Genomic DNA, 15,302 nt, shown 5'->3' with positions numbered 1-15,302 from the left:
ACGAGAAAGCATGCGAGAAGACCATGCACGTATTGCCAGAATGCACGTCTGACGCCTTCGCGGCCGTCTCGTCGCGTCGTGGTCGCGGTCGTGTTCGTCAACATATTCATCTTCGTTGCGTGTCTTTGCTGGCGTGAGAGGCAATCTGTTGCACCGCTCCGTACCTTTGGTACTTCTGAAGGCCTCAAAATACTGAATTGGGCACAAACCGCTAGTCTCGTTGACGGCTTCATTGCAACCTTTGGATGAGAGCATATTAATCTGGATCTGAAGACTATTCACGAGCCGGGACTATCCTGGTAGCTCTACCACAAGCGGACTGGGGAAGAGCCATGGTCATCTTCCTGTTCTGTCCGCGCGACAGACGCATCTGCTCAGCAAAATCGCAGCGGGTTGCGTAACAACTTGTAAGCACGAATCATTCTACTTCAATTATACCACTGGCCAGGAAGTGTCTCCGAGACCTCGTCTGTCATCCATCTGTCAATGAGAATGTCGCAGCTACTCGACACTCGACCGGACGATTTCTCCGCTCTGTGAGATTGAACTCATCTGTGCACCCCAGGGTCATCAACGACTTGTGCTCACAAGGATATTGCATAGCGGAGCAAGAGAGAGACATTCCGCTCTAACGCCAAACGTTCTTGCTGCTTTACCGTGCCGGCAATCGTCCGCCCTCGCCCTCCTGTTGGTTGTCAATCTCGGGCCGCTGAGCTTTATGCAACGGCTACCTATATCAGCTGCACCATTCCGCCACCCGCTGCACTGTCTTTATCACGCCAAACTCTGCGTGGACTTCACCTCCAAACCGCCTAATTTTCCAATACCAACGCCGCAGATCGTTCGGTGCTCGAGCATTTCGCATATTATGCTTGTCTTAGGTGTCTGTCTGTTTCGCAAGACTGCGCGTGGCCGCCTTAAGTACAAAACCATTCCGCAAGTATCATGTCCCTCCTTTCTATTCACACTCGGCTCGCTTCGGTTCACCATCCCTTCTTTTGCTTTTGTTCTTCACGTCTGAGGTCGACACAATGCACCTCACCACATTCGTTACCCTGTTCGCCATCGGCGCGGCCGCAGCGCCTGCGCCGAGGTCGACTGACATGTCCAAGCAAATCCCGACCTCCGCTCTGCCAAAGCTTCCCGAGATCACCAATCTGCTCCGCAGACAGGAGGAGGAGAAGCCTGCGTCGTCCAGCTCTTCCAGCTCCTCCGCCTCCGGCCTCATCGGGGACCTTCCCTCTCTCCCCACTGGCCTTGTCCGCAGACAGGAGGCTGAGCAGCCTTCTTTCCGCGAAGTCACTGAGGAGCAGGACAGCGAGGCCGCTGCCGCCCCGGCCGACCCCCTCGACGCCTACCTCGAGACTTTTGACAGCTCCGGCAACTACGACGAAGACGCGCAGGACGCCAAGCTCCAGGACTATCTCGAGTCGGACAACAGCACCAAGTCCGAGTCCGAGCCTGCGCCTGCGCCTGCTGCCGCCGCTCCTGTTGAGGAGGAGAAGGCGGTCGAGGAGCCCAAGGCTGCCAACGCCACTGTTGAGGAGCCCGCTGCGCCTCAGAATGAGACCGTCAAGCCTGTCAGCACTATCCCTACCGATGCTCTGGAGGCTGAGGCCCCTAAGAACGAGACCGTCGCTGAGCCTGAGGCTAAGAAGGAGGAGGCTCCTAAGGAGGAGCCTGCTGCTGAGCCAGAAGCCAAGAAGGAAGAGGCTCCTAAGGAAGAGGCTCCTAAGGAAGAGGCTCCTAAGGAAGAGGCTCCTAAGGAAGAGGCTCCTAAGGAAGAGGCTCCTAAGGAAGAGGCTCCTAAGGAGGAGCCTGCTGCTGAGCCTGAGGCCAAGGAGACTCCCACCGAGGAGCCTGTTGCGGCCAAGAACGAGACTGCTAGCGCTGCCCCTGCCGCCACAAGCGCCAGCACCAGCGAGGTCGACGATGTTCTTGGTGGCCTGCCGATAGGAAGTCTCCCTCTGAAGCGTCAGGATCTCCCGCTCCCCGAAGACCCTATCTCTGGCCTCCCTGTCGGAAAGCGTCAGGTCGAGGAGGTCCAAGATGCTGCTGCCACCCCTGCCCAAGATGTCGAAGCCGCCGCCGCCACCCCGATTGAGGCAGAGAAGAATGTCACTTCCGCAGCCAACTCCACCGCTAACGCCACCGCCTCGGAGGGCTTTCACGGCATCAACAAGCACCTCGAGAAGCTCAACAAGCTCCCCGTCGGTCTCCCCATTGGTCTTGGCAAGCGTGAGGCTTTCGACTCCGAAACCGCAAAGCCTGAGGCCATGCCCGCTGCTCACAGCGCTCCTGCCGCTGCCAGCCCTGCGCCCACTCCCCAGGGTCCTCCTTCTTCTCCCTTCAACGCCGACGAGTCCTCCAGGTCCTTCAAGGGTGACACCCGCACCGAGGCACACTTCGCCCCCACTCAGAAGGCCGACAGCCATGCTCAGCCTACCGGCAAGCCCGCTGGCAAGAGCCCTCTCGACGCCTTCCTTGTCCCGCTGTCCCACGAGCAGGGTGGTGTACCTTCTGGCCCTCCTTCCGGCCCCATGGAGCCGGCCCACGGCGCTCCTGCTGCTCAAGCTCCCCCGTCTGGCGGCAAGCCCTCCGGCCCTCATGGTCAGGAGGCATCTCCTGTCGCTGATGTCTTTGGTTCTTCCGAGGGCAAGCCCCAAGGCGGAAAGCCCCAAGGCCCTTCTTCTGCATCTGAGCACGAGTTCCCTGTCGCTGAGATCCTCGGCGAAGTTGAAGGCCGCCCTGAACGCCCCCAGCGTGAAGAGAGACCTCAGCGCGCCCAGATGCAAGGCCCTCCCGCCGCGTCCAAGCCCGAGCCCGAGCACGAGCAGCCCGAGTCTCCCTTCGCCGATGTGATGGGAGAGCTTCCCCAGGGCGGCCCTCCTTCTGCTCCTCAGGGCCCTCCCTCTGCCTCCAAGCCTGAGCCTCAGGCGTCTTCTCCTGCCGCCAAAGCCCCCGTCTCCGAGAAGAAGCCCGAGGCCGAGAAGCCCCAGAGCCAGCCTTCCCAATCGACAACCGAGTCCCGCCCCAAGGCCTCTGTCCTCCCTGCCCTGGCGGGCAAGAGCAAGACCGGCAACTAAGCCAGAGGTCCATACTCTAATACCTAATACCGGATACCTGAAGGGAGCTAATCCCTTTGCAACCGCGACCTAACGAGCGGTCGTTGTGTCGAGCAGGGTCTCGGCCGACGCCGTCACGAACACGCTGCACTACATTCTCGTTCTCTATACCTTTCTTTGAGTCAAAAGGTGCTTTTCACCGCTTTATACCTATATTTGTGTCTCACACAACTTGTCTGTACATAATTTTTTATATGTAATACACCTTATGTCAACTCCATGCTTCCACCTTGTCGTTCGGAGGATACTGTCGATCGTGCTAAGAGATAAATCGCCGGTGGCTCTTGCTGAGGGTCTTGCAATAGTCACAGTGGCACAGGATACGACACCAAGATAAGCAGTCAACTGCAATCTCGCTCTCAACGCCACGAAGCGCGCGATACCTTTGAATAAATCCAAGAAGACGAACCTATGGTACACCCTCACGCAAACTCACGCACAACCTCACCTCCTCCCACCCTTCCCTCCTCGCCCCCTGCCCCACCGCTTTTACTCTTGACAGCCTCCTCATAAGTCGGCGACGGCAACCCCTCGTCCACCGCCGCCTGCCAGTAAAGCAACTCCGGGTCCGCCCTTACACTACTCGTATTGCTCCCGTACGCCGGCGGCGGCTGCCGTTGCTGCTGCTGGAAAGCCCGCTCTCCCACCTCCGCCATCTCCGGCAGCGCGTCGTCCGACGCCAGGTGGACTGGGATCGGAGTCGCGGGGACGTAGTGTTCTGGCGCAGCTTCTGCCGCTGTCGCTGTTGCTGTCGAAGCGTCCCTCTCGTGACGACGGTGGCGTCTGCGCCTCGGAGCGGGCTCGATGCGGACGAGGCGCGGTTTCTTGCGGCCGTGGGGTTTGAGGCAGCAGTGGCGGACGAGGGAGTGGGTGAAGACGATGGTGGTGAAGAGGAGGGCGAGGATGAAGAGGGCGTGGAGGAGGGGGGAGACGGTTGGGGAGGTTGTTGTTAGGGCTATGTCTGGAGGGGGATGGTTTAGTTGTTGTTTAGGGTTGAAAGGGAGGGCGAAAGTGGTTCTTACATGTTGCCAGCAGGCCGCAGAAAACGAGAGCAAGCACGGCGCAGAAGAGGTATTTGCCGCTGTGGGATTTGCGCTTGCGTTTGGGGGGTTTGGGCCGCTTCCAGGCTCGTTGTTGTTGGCGTTTGGAGCGTTTTTGTTCGCGGAAGGCGGATAGAGCTTGGGCTTCTAGGTCTGGGTGGCTGTTGGTTGAGGCGGCTGTTGTTACGGATGTGGTGGATGCGTCGGCGCGATCTCGTTGGCGCCATGGTGGAAAGAGCACTCCCGGCACGTTGTCGAACGAAGAGGTTGGTGATGTTTCCGATGGGCTTGGTCGATTATCCGATCCACTCTGAGTACATGTTGTTGTTCGTGCAATGGGACTAGGAAGAACGCAATTGGCAGACGGAAGAGCCGGTGATGGTGCAGCAGAGCCATTGACAGAGCCAAAGACTGATCGTCGTAAGAGATCTCGAACATTGTCGTGAACGCGCGATAGTCGCGACGGCACGGCGTCTTCGACAATGCCGGCTTCCAAATGGCTTGAGTCTGGTAAAGGGCTGCGCATTGTCGATAGTGTGACGCGTTATTTTCCCAAGACTCACAACTTGAGCAATGAGATTGGAGCAAGAGGAAATGTGAGAGACATGAAGAAGGCGAACCCGCCCTGCAGAAGGACCTTATGAGAAGCAGCTTACAGCAAGATAAACAAGAGAACCCTCCCACACAACACACCACCACCACCCTCACACTCACACCCTCCCTCGCTCCGACCCAACCCACCGCAGAACCTATCACTCCCCACGCCCGAACGCCTCCAGAAACAGTCCCAAGGTTCCGCACCGTCACACGGCAGACACAATGTAAGGGCGCCCGCGACGACCTGTCTGAAACGCACCGACAACCCTGCTCTCGCGCACGAACACCAGCCAATGGCCGGGGCGTTTGCTCTGGCGGGCTCGTCTGCGAGACATCAGGCGCGGACGCGCTGGTGGTCGGCCGTCGCGGGATGGCGTCGCGGCTGGCGGGCGCGGAGAGCCAATCGTTGCGCGTGCATGGGCTGGGTTTGCTGCAGGTACCGCGCGATGCAACACAACGCTTGCTCTTGGGTTTCTTCGATGGTGGCGAGAGGGCTTGCTGCTTTGCGAGGCATGCGTGGAGCGTATTGTGTTCTTGAGGGTCTCGATGTATTGTGTTGCGGGCTGGGATTGCGAGGACGTCTCGTGCTTGCTTTGGAGGGTGGGCGCAGTTGGAAATGTTGGTTGCAGTGCCTGAAGCTGAAACAGGCACAATATACGCACTGTGCACTTTCGGCTATCTCGAGCTTTCGGTCTGACGTTGCTCAGAAAACCCATCGATTGTATACATTAATTTCATTTGGGCAGCTCGCCCAGCAGCATCGTGCGGTCGGTGCTGGCGCTCAGCACCAGGCTGCCGTCCGGCGAGATCCTCACGTCGTTGACGGTGCCCTTGTGCCCGGGCAGCTTGTGCAGCATCTTGCCGCTCTGGTTCTCCCAGACCGTCACCGAGCCATCGCCACCGCCGGCCGCAATCCTCCTGCCTTCGCTGTCCCAGCACGCGCGGATCAGGTTCTTCTCCAGGCCCGCCTGTGCGCCGTCGAAGACTTTGACGGCGCGGTCGGGCGGTGCGAAGGGTCGCACGTCCCATGTGCGTACTGTGCTGTCGTGGCTGTTGGAGAGGAGCGTTTGCGAGTCGGGCGAGACGGCGAGCGAAGTGATCGTGTCGGTGTGTCCGGAGAGGACGTACGATTCCTTCTTCATGCGCAGATCCCACACGCGGATGTCGTTGTCGATGCCGCCAGAATACAGCTCGTTGCCCGCCTCAGCCATGCACAGCGCCGTGACCGGGTATCCCGTCTCGATGAAATCCATCGCCTGCTTCGCCCTCGGGTCCCAGACCCCAATGTACCCGTCGTCGCTGCCGGACACCAAGAACTCCTCGCCGCGCTTGCTCACGTCGAGGCAGTTGATCACCTCCTCGTGCCCCACGTGCCGCCGTATGCGCTCGCCCGTCTCCACATTCCAGCTCGCGACGTGCATGTCCGCGCTCGCGGAGTAGATCACGCCGCTGTCGCGCGACCAGTGCAGGTCGAGCACGGCGCTCTTGTGCCCGGTCAGCAGGCCGTAGTTGGCGCAGTCGCCCGAGCTGTGCCAGAGGTGGATGTTGCGGTCCATGCTGCCGGACGCGATGTGCGAGCCTGTGGGGTCGAAGCGTGCGCAGAAGACCTCGCCGCTGTGGCCTGAAGAATTGTCAGTGCCGTGTTTCCTCTTCCTCAATTGACAGCATTCGGTGAATGTCTGACTTACCACTCATTTCCATCACCGAAGCCTGCAAGCCTGCTGCTCTGTTGCCCTACTCGTCCCAGCACATATCAGCACTTCTGCTCTTCGGTCCATAGCTTTAGCCTTGTGTTGCGCATGCAAGACACTCATGCCATTCCACTTACCCCTTGTATGAGAGCGCCGCCAGCGCCATTGGTTGTTGCGAGCTCATTTCCGTTGACGTCTGGTCTTGCGCGCTTGACCAGCTGCGTGCTCCCAAACGATGCCGGCCGCTTCTCGCCAGACATGGTGTGTATGCGCGTATGTTTTGCTTCGATTGATTCTTCCGTATGAGCCTCTTGCACTGGTGTCCAGAGTGGCCGATTGCCGGAGGCCTATCTTTCAAGATGAAGAGTCGACACGCCTGCTTTTGCGCCAGTTGTCGGTCAGGTTCGGTGATAGAAGGCCTTGTCTTCGAAGTAAGACGGTGTCAAAGTCGCGGAATTATTTAGAGGGCGTACCAGCGGGTTTATCGTGAAAAGGTGTGTCGTGGTACCGTGGTGAAAGCTCCAGAGCTGCTTCCCCAAAGTTTTGCTGCAAGCTGCTGCCGATGGCGCCAGCGGCTCCGCGTTGCGACATCTGGACGCTCATACCAGGACCCTTCCCACGTCGGACCCAGCCCACTTCCTTGACTTGACTACCCGTCTCACAGAGCCGCTGTGCTCTCCTTCCCTTAAAATCGAGTAATGAGCTGAAGCAAGATACCGGCGCGCGACAAGACGAAGCGCGCACACACATATCGCAACCATGGCTTCGAACAAGTACGCCCGCGTGGGCGAAGAGTGAGCCGCATTGAATGATCCTCCAAGCACACGAGGGAGCAAATGGCTAACAGCTAAACAGTGTCTGGAAGTAAGCACCTCACTTCACCGCACCGACCGATTCCGTTCCATCACCCTCAAGCTAACATGCTCCCCTCCCTCCACAAAGATCCCGCGTCGACAAAGTCAACACCGAAGTCGTAACCCTCACCTACGGCACGCTGGTCGCCAGCCTCTGCCGCGACCTCACGCTGCCCTCGTCCAGCACGAAGACCGACTACGGCGCCGTCAACGCCGAGCTCGACCGCATGGGCTACGCCATCGGGCAGCGGCTGATCGAGGACTTCCTGGCGAAGTCCAACACGGGCCACTGCGCCAGCTTCCGCGAGACGGCCGAGGTGATCAGCAAGGTCGGGTTCAAGGTGTTCATGAACGTCACGCCGACGGTGACGGGCTGGAGCCAGGACGGGAAGAGCTTCGGGCTGGTGTTTGAGGAGAACCCGCTGGCGGATTTCGTCGAGCTGCCGGACGACGGGCGCGCGCAGGAGGAGCTGTGGTTTTCGAATCTGCTTTGTGGGGTTGTTAGGGGTGCGCTGGAGATGGTATGTGTCGTTCTTCTTTGGGTTCTTGGGAAGTTGAGGGGATGTGTGCTGACGGTCATGACAGGTGCAAATGCAGGTCGAGGCGCGGTTTGTGAGCGATGTGTTGCGAGGGAACGACACGACTGAGATGAGGATCACGCTTATACGGTACATTGAGGACGAGATGCCTCCTGACGACGAGTAGGGTTTGAGTGCATAGACGGATGCGAATGTCACGCAGCTTACACGCGAAGCTGGTAGTCTTGTCCTTGTGCTTCTGAATCAAATGCTCTCTACAGCTCCGTGATGTTTGATATCTGATAACGAAAGCGCACCGAAACACGCAGGCTCAAAAAGTTTCGTTTCCCACAAACAGAACCGAGAAATGCCACGACACTTTGTTGCGTAAATCTCGGGGAATTGTTTCGGCGGAAGCAAGGCGTGGACGTGATGAGAGGGCGTGATGAGGCTCGTCACAACGCATAACGTTCGTTGGCGTCGGCTTCTGAAGGATCACCCGCTCGCATGATGTCTCGAGAAATTACACCCCTTGCCTCGCGATCACAGTGCGCGAACGAACGTTCATGCGATGATGTCCAGACGTGAACGCCTTGATGTCATGAGGCTGACGATTTGTCACACGGGATAAATCAGAGTTGACAGTCCGCGAACCGGCGGGCTCCAGGCTTACTCACGTAGACGTAGCGCCTGGTTCTGCGTGGTTGATAAGCTATCACCAATCGATTACAGTCGACCAACTCGAGAGTGCCGAGCAAGTCGAGCAATAGCGATATGACGACCGGCACGTGCGAAGCAGCGAGGGCTATATGCCGCCCCTCTCCGGTAGTGCAGTGCTTCCGCGCCGTGCTCGGACCTGCATCCGGGTTGGAGAACAGGGCGTTGGGCGCAGATCGGCTGCAGAGCGGCGGATGGGCGTGTGGGCGTGTGGAGAGGAGCGATAGCGAGCGCATCGAGCAGCACGGCGGCGCGCAGTCTGGTTGACGAGCTCGAGGGGACGGGCAGACAGCTTGCGCCGGCGCGGTGGAGGAGGAGGGAGATTGGTCATACAAACCATGCCGCTCGCGCTCACGGCCAATGGTTGGCGCACCGGGAGGAATCACGTGTCGGGGGCCCGCAGACGGAGGGTGGAATCGCGGCGATCGCGTGCGAATTGCTGCGACGAGAGAGGGCGACGCGGGGGGCGGGCGGCGGGCAGCAGCAGCAGCAGGCGTCGCCAGCGTGTGAGGTGTGAGGGCCTGCCAGCGCTGTGCGTGCGAGGAGGGAGAGGCGGCATATCGCGCGCCCGATAGCGTGTGCGTCGCCGTCACCGCAGACTGCCAGTGCACGCCTCGCGCTCTCGTATACCACTTGCAGTAGTTATCCCAGATTTATCGCAATACCATCGCCTCGCTGTAAGGCATACAGGCAGACAGGCAGACAGGCAGACAGGCAGACAGACACACAGACAGGCTCGCCTCACCTGACGCCCGCCCGCCAGCCAGCCAGGTCGGACCCGGCCATCCACCTCCGCTGCTCGCCAAGATAGCGCCGCCTCCCTCAACTCTCCTGCGCCCGCCGCCGTCACCACCTGCTGCCACCGTCCACCGTCTGCTCGCAGCACCGGCTGTTGCACCCGCCCGCCCACCGCCAGAGCATGCCGCTGCGCCGCTGACCCTCACCGCCGCCATCACCGCCGCACCCCAGCACCCGCGCCCGCCGCCGCGCCCGCGCCGCCCACCGCCCGCCTCGCCGTGCGCGCAGCTCGGGCATCAGCCATCAGCCAGCCTAGCCCCGACCGCGCGCGCTCGCTCGCCCCCAGCCAGCCTGCCAGCCAGCCAGCCAGCCAGCCCGCACTCACTCCCCACGCGTGCCCGTTGACACCTCCTCGACTCCCACTACCCGCACCCCATCCACCATCGTGCGCCGCGGCCTCCACGCCCGCCGCCTCACACCCTCACCGCCGCCGCCGACGCGCCCTGCGCCCTGCGCCTGGCCGACTCCGCGCGACTCTCGCGCCCCGTCGCGACCGCATTGACCTCCGACAGACAGCCTTCGCTCGCGTAGCTCCACCCCGGCTCAGCGCCTGCTCCCTCCTCCGCTCGCTGTCGCCCGAGCATGAGCCAACCGCAGCAGATGAACATGGGCGCCATGGGCGGCCCTGTTGGCGGCGCGCAGCCGCCGCCGCAGCAGCAGGCCGCCGGCACGCCCACCAACGGCGGCGCCATGAACGCGAACGACACCGCCGACACCATCAAGCGCCTCAACACATACATCTACGACTACTTCCTGCGCAACCAGCACTACGACATCGCGCGTGCCATGCATCAGTCGGGCAGCCTCGAGCTGTACACCCAGAAGCAGTCGCCCGGCCAGCGCCAGAACCAGCCCAATGGCATCGACGACACCGACGCCGATAGACCCAAAGACCTGCCGGAGCCGGCTCTGATGAACACCGAAGGCCCCTTCCTGCAGGACTGGTGGTTCCAGTTCTGGGACATCTACAACTCGCGCCGCAACGTCGGCGGCAAGCCGTCCACTTTGGGCTACCTCACCGCGCAACGCGCCGGCCAGAAGCAGCGTGGAAACCTCATGGGCGGCATGGATCCTGCCATGCAGAACATGCGCAACATGTCTATGATGAGTAACGGCATGATGCCGAACGACCTTAAGAAGGCCGCGATGCAGAACGCCGGCGCCGGTAACATGTATGGCCTCCGCGTGAGATCATGTCGCATGCGACCTTGCTAACACCTTCTGTCTTACAGGAACCCGCAACAGATGGCACAAATGCAACGCATGCGCGCTGCCCAAGGCCAACAGCAAATGATGCCGGGCCAACAGATGGAACGCTCCAGCTCTCAGATGGAAATGAATGGTCCACGTTCAGGCTCTCCCGGTTCTGGTGACGCACCGTCTCCCAAGCGGCAACGATTGGACGGCAACGTGCAGCAGATGGGACCACGCCCGGGTCAGCAGGGCCAGATGCCAAACTCTCAGGTGGGTCCCGATATTCCCCCCCTCGACCCTGCCGCAGCAAACCACACCCGTGAGCTGCTCGCCAAACATGGCATCGACCCCAGCAGGATGCCTTTCGAGCAATTTCGTCTCCTCGCAATGCAGCCTACTAACTCACAACGAAAGTCTGTGGACCTTTATTCGCAACAAATGCAGCAATCCACGATAAATGCCTTGAATCAAGCAAAATCTAACATGAACAAGGGCATGCCTCCGAACGTCTCCGCCGCAATGGGCCCCGCCGGCGCCCAGGGAAGTCCGCTCTCCCAAGCTGGAATGGACTCGTCCCTCGCCGACTTTGGTCCCAACGGCGCTGCCATGCGTCCTGGGATGGTACCGAACCCTGGCGTCGCCGCCGGTGGCCAAGCTGCGCCCAATGGCGGCAACCATGCGCTCCAAGACTATCAGATGCAGTTGATGCTGCTCGAGCAGCAGAACAAAAAGCGACTTCTCATGGCGCGTCAGGAGCAGGACAGCATGACGCATCCTGGCATCCCGCCCAATGCCAATGGTCAGTTTGCTCCTAACATGTCGCCACAAGGTAGCCGCGCTGGTGGTCCGTCGCCCAACCCCAACGACATGGCTCGCGGTACGCCCAAGATGCAGCCCGGCGCGTCGCCGAATGGCCAGCTACCAGGTCGCGCTTCTCCTGCTCCTGGTTTCGACCCGAGCCAGGGTGTACCGCCAAACATGCGCCACCAGATGGTCATGGGTCCGAATGGCCAGATGATGCCTCGGTCACACCCGCAATTCGCTGGTCAACCACAACTGACACAGGGTGGTCTAGAGATGATGAACCGCCAGATGATGCCCAACGGTACCTTCCCGGGCGGTGCTCAGCCAATGCCTCCAAACATGATGCCGGGCCCGCCCGGTGGCCCTGGCCAGCAGCCTGGCCAAGCTCCTCCGAACATGACTCCTCGTCAGGGCAACCAAGCAATGCCTCCCCCGCCCGCTCCGCAGCCGACTGCCACTGGCGGAACTCAACCGAGCAGTCCTGCTGCAGCTCCCGCGCCGCCAACGCCAAACCAAGGCAACAAGGCGAAGCCGGGTGCCAAGAAGGACAACAAGAACAACAAGGTAGGTCCTAATGTCCGACGCTGCGACATCTTCGATACAGCTGATACTGACCAACTGCAGTCGGCACAAAAGAAGGGTGGCCAGACTGGCGCCACACCTGCATCCGAAGCCGAGCAACCTCCCACTCCCACCCCGGCCACTCCTATCACTCCGATGAACCAGAACTCGTTCCAAAAGCAGCAGATTGCACCCAACGGTGGCATGCCCAACGGCGCTCCGCAGCAGCAGCCTCCCAACCAACCCGGCAACGGCGCGCAAGCACCCGGCCCGGATATGAACGGGCCATTCGGTGGCAGCGGCAACCTGGTTGGCGACGATCAGTTCGGCAACATGAATATGGATTTTGCCGACCCTATGGGCGCAACAGGCGACGTCCTGGACAACTTCGACTTCGACAGCTTCCTTAACACGGACGACGGTGGTCTCAACGGCTTCGACAATTTCAGTTTCGACACCGGACTTGAAGCTGGTGGCGATGGGATGGGACAGTGAAAGAGGCGATCAATCATCTGATCGAGCTTCCTGTACGCGACTTCTGGCTTTGGATAGCCATGAGCTGCATCTTCACCTGCCGATTAGTTGGTGATGTACCAACGCGCAAGTGGACGAGGCATCTGAGTTTGACAGCATTCTGGCATGACCTGTTCATGGGATACGCTTCCATCTGGGCGCAGCTTACCTTGCGACCACCTGGAGTAGCTATCCTGCGCACGGCGTATTGCTATGTTCTTTCACAACGACTTTTGGCCTCCCCAACAACACTCACGTCGCTCTCTTAGACTCAAAACAACTTTACGGCCGTCGCGCTCGCCCTACAACAACATCTCTTTACGACCATCTGCGGACCTTTCGGAGCTTCACCACGGCGCTCTATCTACGGAAGAAGACGGAACACACCCATGCATACGTATTATACCTCTCGCTCGAGAACCGGTTTTTCTTTTCATCCTCGCTACTGTCATCGCCCTGCCTTTTTTGTTCGCGCTTGGTCTACTTCCATCTTTTTTTTTTTTTTTTTTTCCCTTTGGATATCCAAATGCTCACACTATTATTCACCTGCTGCGGCGAAGGACGAGGAGTCAAATGGCGCAGAGTTGCACATTCCTGGATGAATTTGGTGGAAAGGCTTGGGCTTCGTCCCTCTGACCTTTTTTGCTCTTTTCTTTTGATCTTGTGACTGGAAGGATGGGGGAGTGGAGTGCGGTAAACGTCAAGGGGAGATCTGGGGTGGGCGGGGTTGGGTGGAAAACGTGTAGATTATGTATCGAGCAAAAATTCCTTGTCGCGATGTTATTTTTACTTTGCTTTTCTCTTCCGAGACGTCTCTCACCATTGCGATGTAGCTTTTCCAGGGTTGGTTCGATCGGCGCCATGGCCGTTGTTGGCGTGATCCTCCGAGCAGCAGCCAGGTTTCCCCACACCGTCACTGCACCTTCAAAGTTCATCGCGCAGCAGCCACTGCCGCGGCTGTCGAAACATCGTCAACAAACGCCCGTCTTTCTTCCACTCGCCCCAATGGCTATGCCTTACGACACGCGAACCTCGCAAACGCCAAGCATGTGATCGCAGACCGCGCCGAGACCTCCCGCAGGCCTCTACACAAAACCAGAAAAAACAAACAATACGCCGCAAGAGCCGGACCCCCACCCAAACAACCCAGCACAAAGACCACAAAAAAAAACAAATGCTCAAGTCCATCTTCTACGCCCGCTTCCACCCGGAGCGCGGCCCGGACGTCCTGCACCAGCACCCGCCCGGCACCGTCTCGCGCGCCTCGCCGGCCCTCTCCTCCTCCACCACCGCCGCGACGAGCAGCGCCAGCACCGCCTCGCTCTCGCAGCTCGCCCTCTCGCCAAACGACAACGACAAAGCCTCCGGCCTCGTCTCCTTCCCCCCGCTGGCCTCCTACCTCATCCCGCCGCACGAGCTCTCGAACCGCGCGCTGAGCGTCTGCGCCAGCGGGCACCGCGTCCTGGGACACCCCGTCAGCATCGAGGGCGAGGGGTACGAGCGGAACCGGTTCGTGTGCAATGTCTGCTTCGTCGTTGAGGACGTTGAAGGCGCGGGGGAGCAGTGGGAGGGTGTTGTGGGGAAGATGGCGGGGTTCATGAGGGCGCTGGAGGAGGAGGGGGGTGTGCTGTGGAGGGAGGAGAGGGAGGTTGATGGGGCTGGCGGGGAGGGCGTGGTGGGGGAGTTGCTGAGGGAGGTGTTTGGGCAGCTGGGGAGGTGGGGGGAGTGTTGTGTGCGGGTTTCGGGGGCGAGGGTGTTGAATTTGAGGGTTGGGAGGGGGCCTGGCGGGGAGAGGGGGAGGGAGAGGGTGCGGGTGAGGGGGTGGGATGTGCCGTTGGTGATCAGGGCGTTGCCGGACAGCGAGAGGGTGGCGTGGGATTTGGTGCTGGAGAGGGTTTGGCCGTTTGTGGACGGGGTGAATGATGTGGGGAGGATTGCGAGGCTGGCGGATGTGGATGTCAAGCTTGTGAAGAGGGCGGTGAGGGAGCTGGTGCTGCATGAGAGGGCGATGGTGCTGGATATTTTCCACTTTCAGGCGGTGTACATGTCGTCGTTTGACATCTCGCTGTTCATGAGCAGCGAGGAGCTCGTGGACGAGTGCAGGGAGTATGTCACGATCGACGCGAAGGAGGGCATGTTCGCCAGCGTGTTGGGCAAGGACGTGTTGGACGAGGCGCGCGGGGCGCCGAGTAGAGCGACGATCGTCGAGCTCTACAGCACCTTAAAGCCTGGTCTCTCGGTCGCGGACTTCTGCCTTTCGCACATGGATCGTCTTGCGAACATCGACGTTCGGCGCTTCATCACCTTCGGCGTCATCAAGGGCTTCCTCCGGCGCATGCACAAGTATGTCCTCGCGCTCGATCCTCCAGAGACGCCTGCTGTGCCTCGCCTGTCAACTGCTACGGATCTGGACAGGGCGTGGCGCAAAGCTGCGCTTTCGTCCGGCTGGGCAACACCGCCTACGGAAGGGCTCGCAGGCTTACAGGAGAAGTTGGATAAAGAAGAGGAGGTGCGGGCAGAGGCGGCGAGGCTGGTGAAGTACCTGGACGGCAAGCACTGTATGGACCAGGTCTGTGTGGAGATGGGCATGAACGAGAAGAAAGTGCTCGAGAAAGTGAAGAGTGGGATGTTTGGTGAGATCGTCATCTTCTGCCGCTGATGAACGAGAATCGCTTCCTATTACCTCACATTCGACGGAGGGTCGCCTTTGCCGACTCCAGCCCTCAAAGCAGTGGTGCGACGTTATGCCACGAGAGATCACGATCAGCTGGAGTGCTTCACTTGAAGCAACTTGGTTCCTATCGACCAACGTCTCCTCACTTTGCTCTGAGCCGAGGAATAACGTCTGGCAACCGATTTATCTCGGATGGCCGTCCGATGACAAAGCAGT

The 15,302-nt window shown here is 60.0% G+C and overlaps 5 protein-coding genes across 5 annotated transcripts; 3 read left to right on the top strand and 2 right to left on the bottom strand.

Moving 5' to 3' along the window:
- Window positions 1-3,547: 3,547 nt before the first annotated feature.
- WHR41_01682 (uncharacterized protein) lies at window positions 3,548-4,691 on the bottom strand (the record flags this gene model as incomplete). The annotated part of the gene is made up of 2 exons (XM_069370288.1): window positions 3,548-4,086; window positions 4,148-4,691. The coding sequence occupies 2 exons, from the start codon at window positions 4,689-4,691 to the stop codon at window positions 3,548-3,550; spliced, it is 1,083 nt and encodes a 360-aa protein (XP_069232600.1).
- A 69-nt stretch (window positions 4,692-4,760) lies between these two features.
- WHR41_01681 (uncharacterized protein) lies at window positions 4,761-6,971 on the bottom strand. Its single transcript, XM_069370287.1, has 3 exons — window positions 6,591-6,971; window positions 6,451-6,496; window positions 4,761-6,383 (listed from the first exon to the last, which is right to left on the bottom strand). The coding sequence occupies exons 1-3, from the start codon at window positions 6,711-6,713 to the stop codon at window positions 5,497-5,499; spliced, it is 1,056 nt and encodes a 351-aa protein (XP_069232601.1). The 5' UTR covers window positions 6,714-6,971; the 3' UTR covers window positions 4,761-5,496.
- A 72-nt stretch (window positions 6,972-7,043) lies between these two features.
- WHR41_01680 (uncharacterized protein) lies at window positions 7,044-8,217 on the top strand. The gene is made up of 4 exons (XM_069370286.1): window positions 7,044-7,247; window positions 7,309-7,317; window positions 7,396-7,828; window positions 7,893-8,217. Exons 1-4 carry the CDS (start codon window positions 7,213-7,215, stop codon window positions 8,010-8,012), a joined length of 597 nt encoding a protein of 198 aa, XP_069232602.1. The 5' UTR covers window positions 7,044-7,212; the 3' UTR covers window positions 8,013-8,217.
- Window positions 8,218-9,922: 1,705 nt separating this feature from the next.
- Window positions 9,923-12,910, top strand: WHR41_01679 (uncharacterized protein; the record flags this gene model as incomplete). Its single annotated transcript, XM_069370285.1, has 4 exons — window positions 9,923-10,512; window positions 10,573-10,804; window positions 11,027-11,902; window positions 11,963-12,910. 4 exons carry the CDS (start codon window positions 9,923-9,925, stop codon window positions 12,392-12,394), a joined length of 2,130 nt encoding a protein of 709 aa, XP_069232846.1. The 3' UTR covers window positions 12,395-12,910.
- A 676-nt stretch (window positions 12,911-13,586) lies between these two features.
- Window positions 13,587-15,071, top strand: WHR41_01678 (uncharacterized protein; the record flags this gene model as incomplete). Its single annotated transcript, XM_069370284.1, has 1 exon — window positions 13,587-15,071. The coding sequence occupies one exon, from the start codon at window positions 13,587-13,589 to the stop codon at window positions 15,069-15,071; it is 1,485 nt and encodes a 494-aa protein (XP_069232845.1).
- Between the last annotated feature and the right edge of the window lie 231 nt (window positions 15,072-15,302).

The sequence above is a fragment of the Cladosporium halotolerans genome, assembly GCF_011745625.1.
Source record: "Cladosporium halotolerans strain TM138-S3 chromosome Unknown Sca4, whole genome shotgun sequence".
Lineage (NCBI taxonomy): Eukaryota > Fungi > Ascomycota > Dothideomycetes > Cladosporiales > Cladosporiaceae > Cladosporium > Cladosporium halotolerans.
This window is presented reverse-complemented; position numbering and strand designations above follow the sequence as displayed.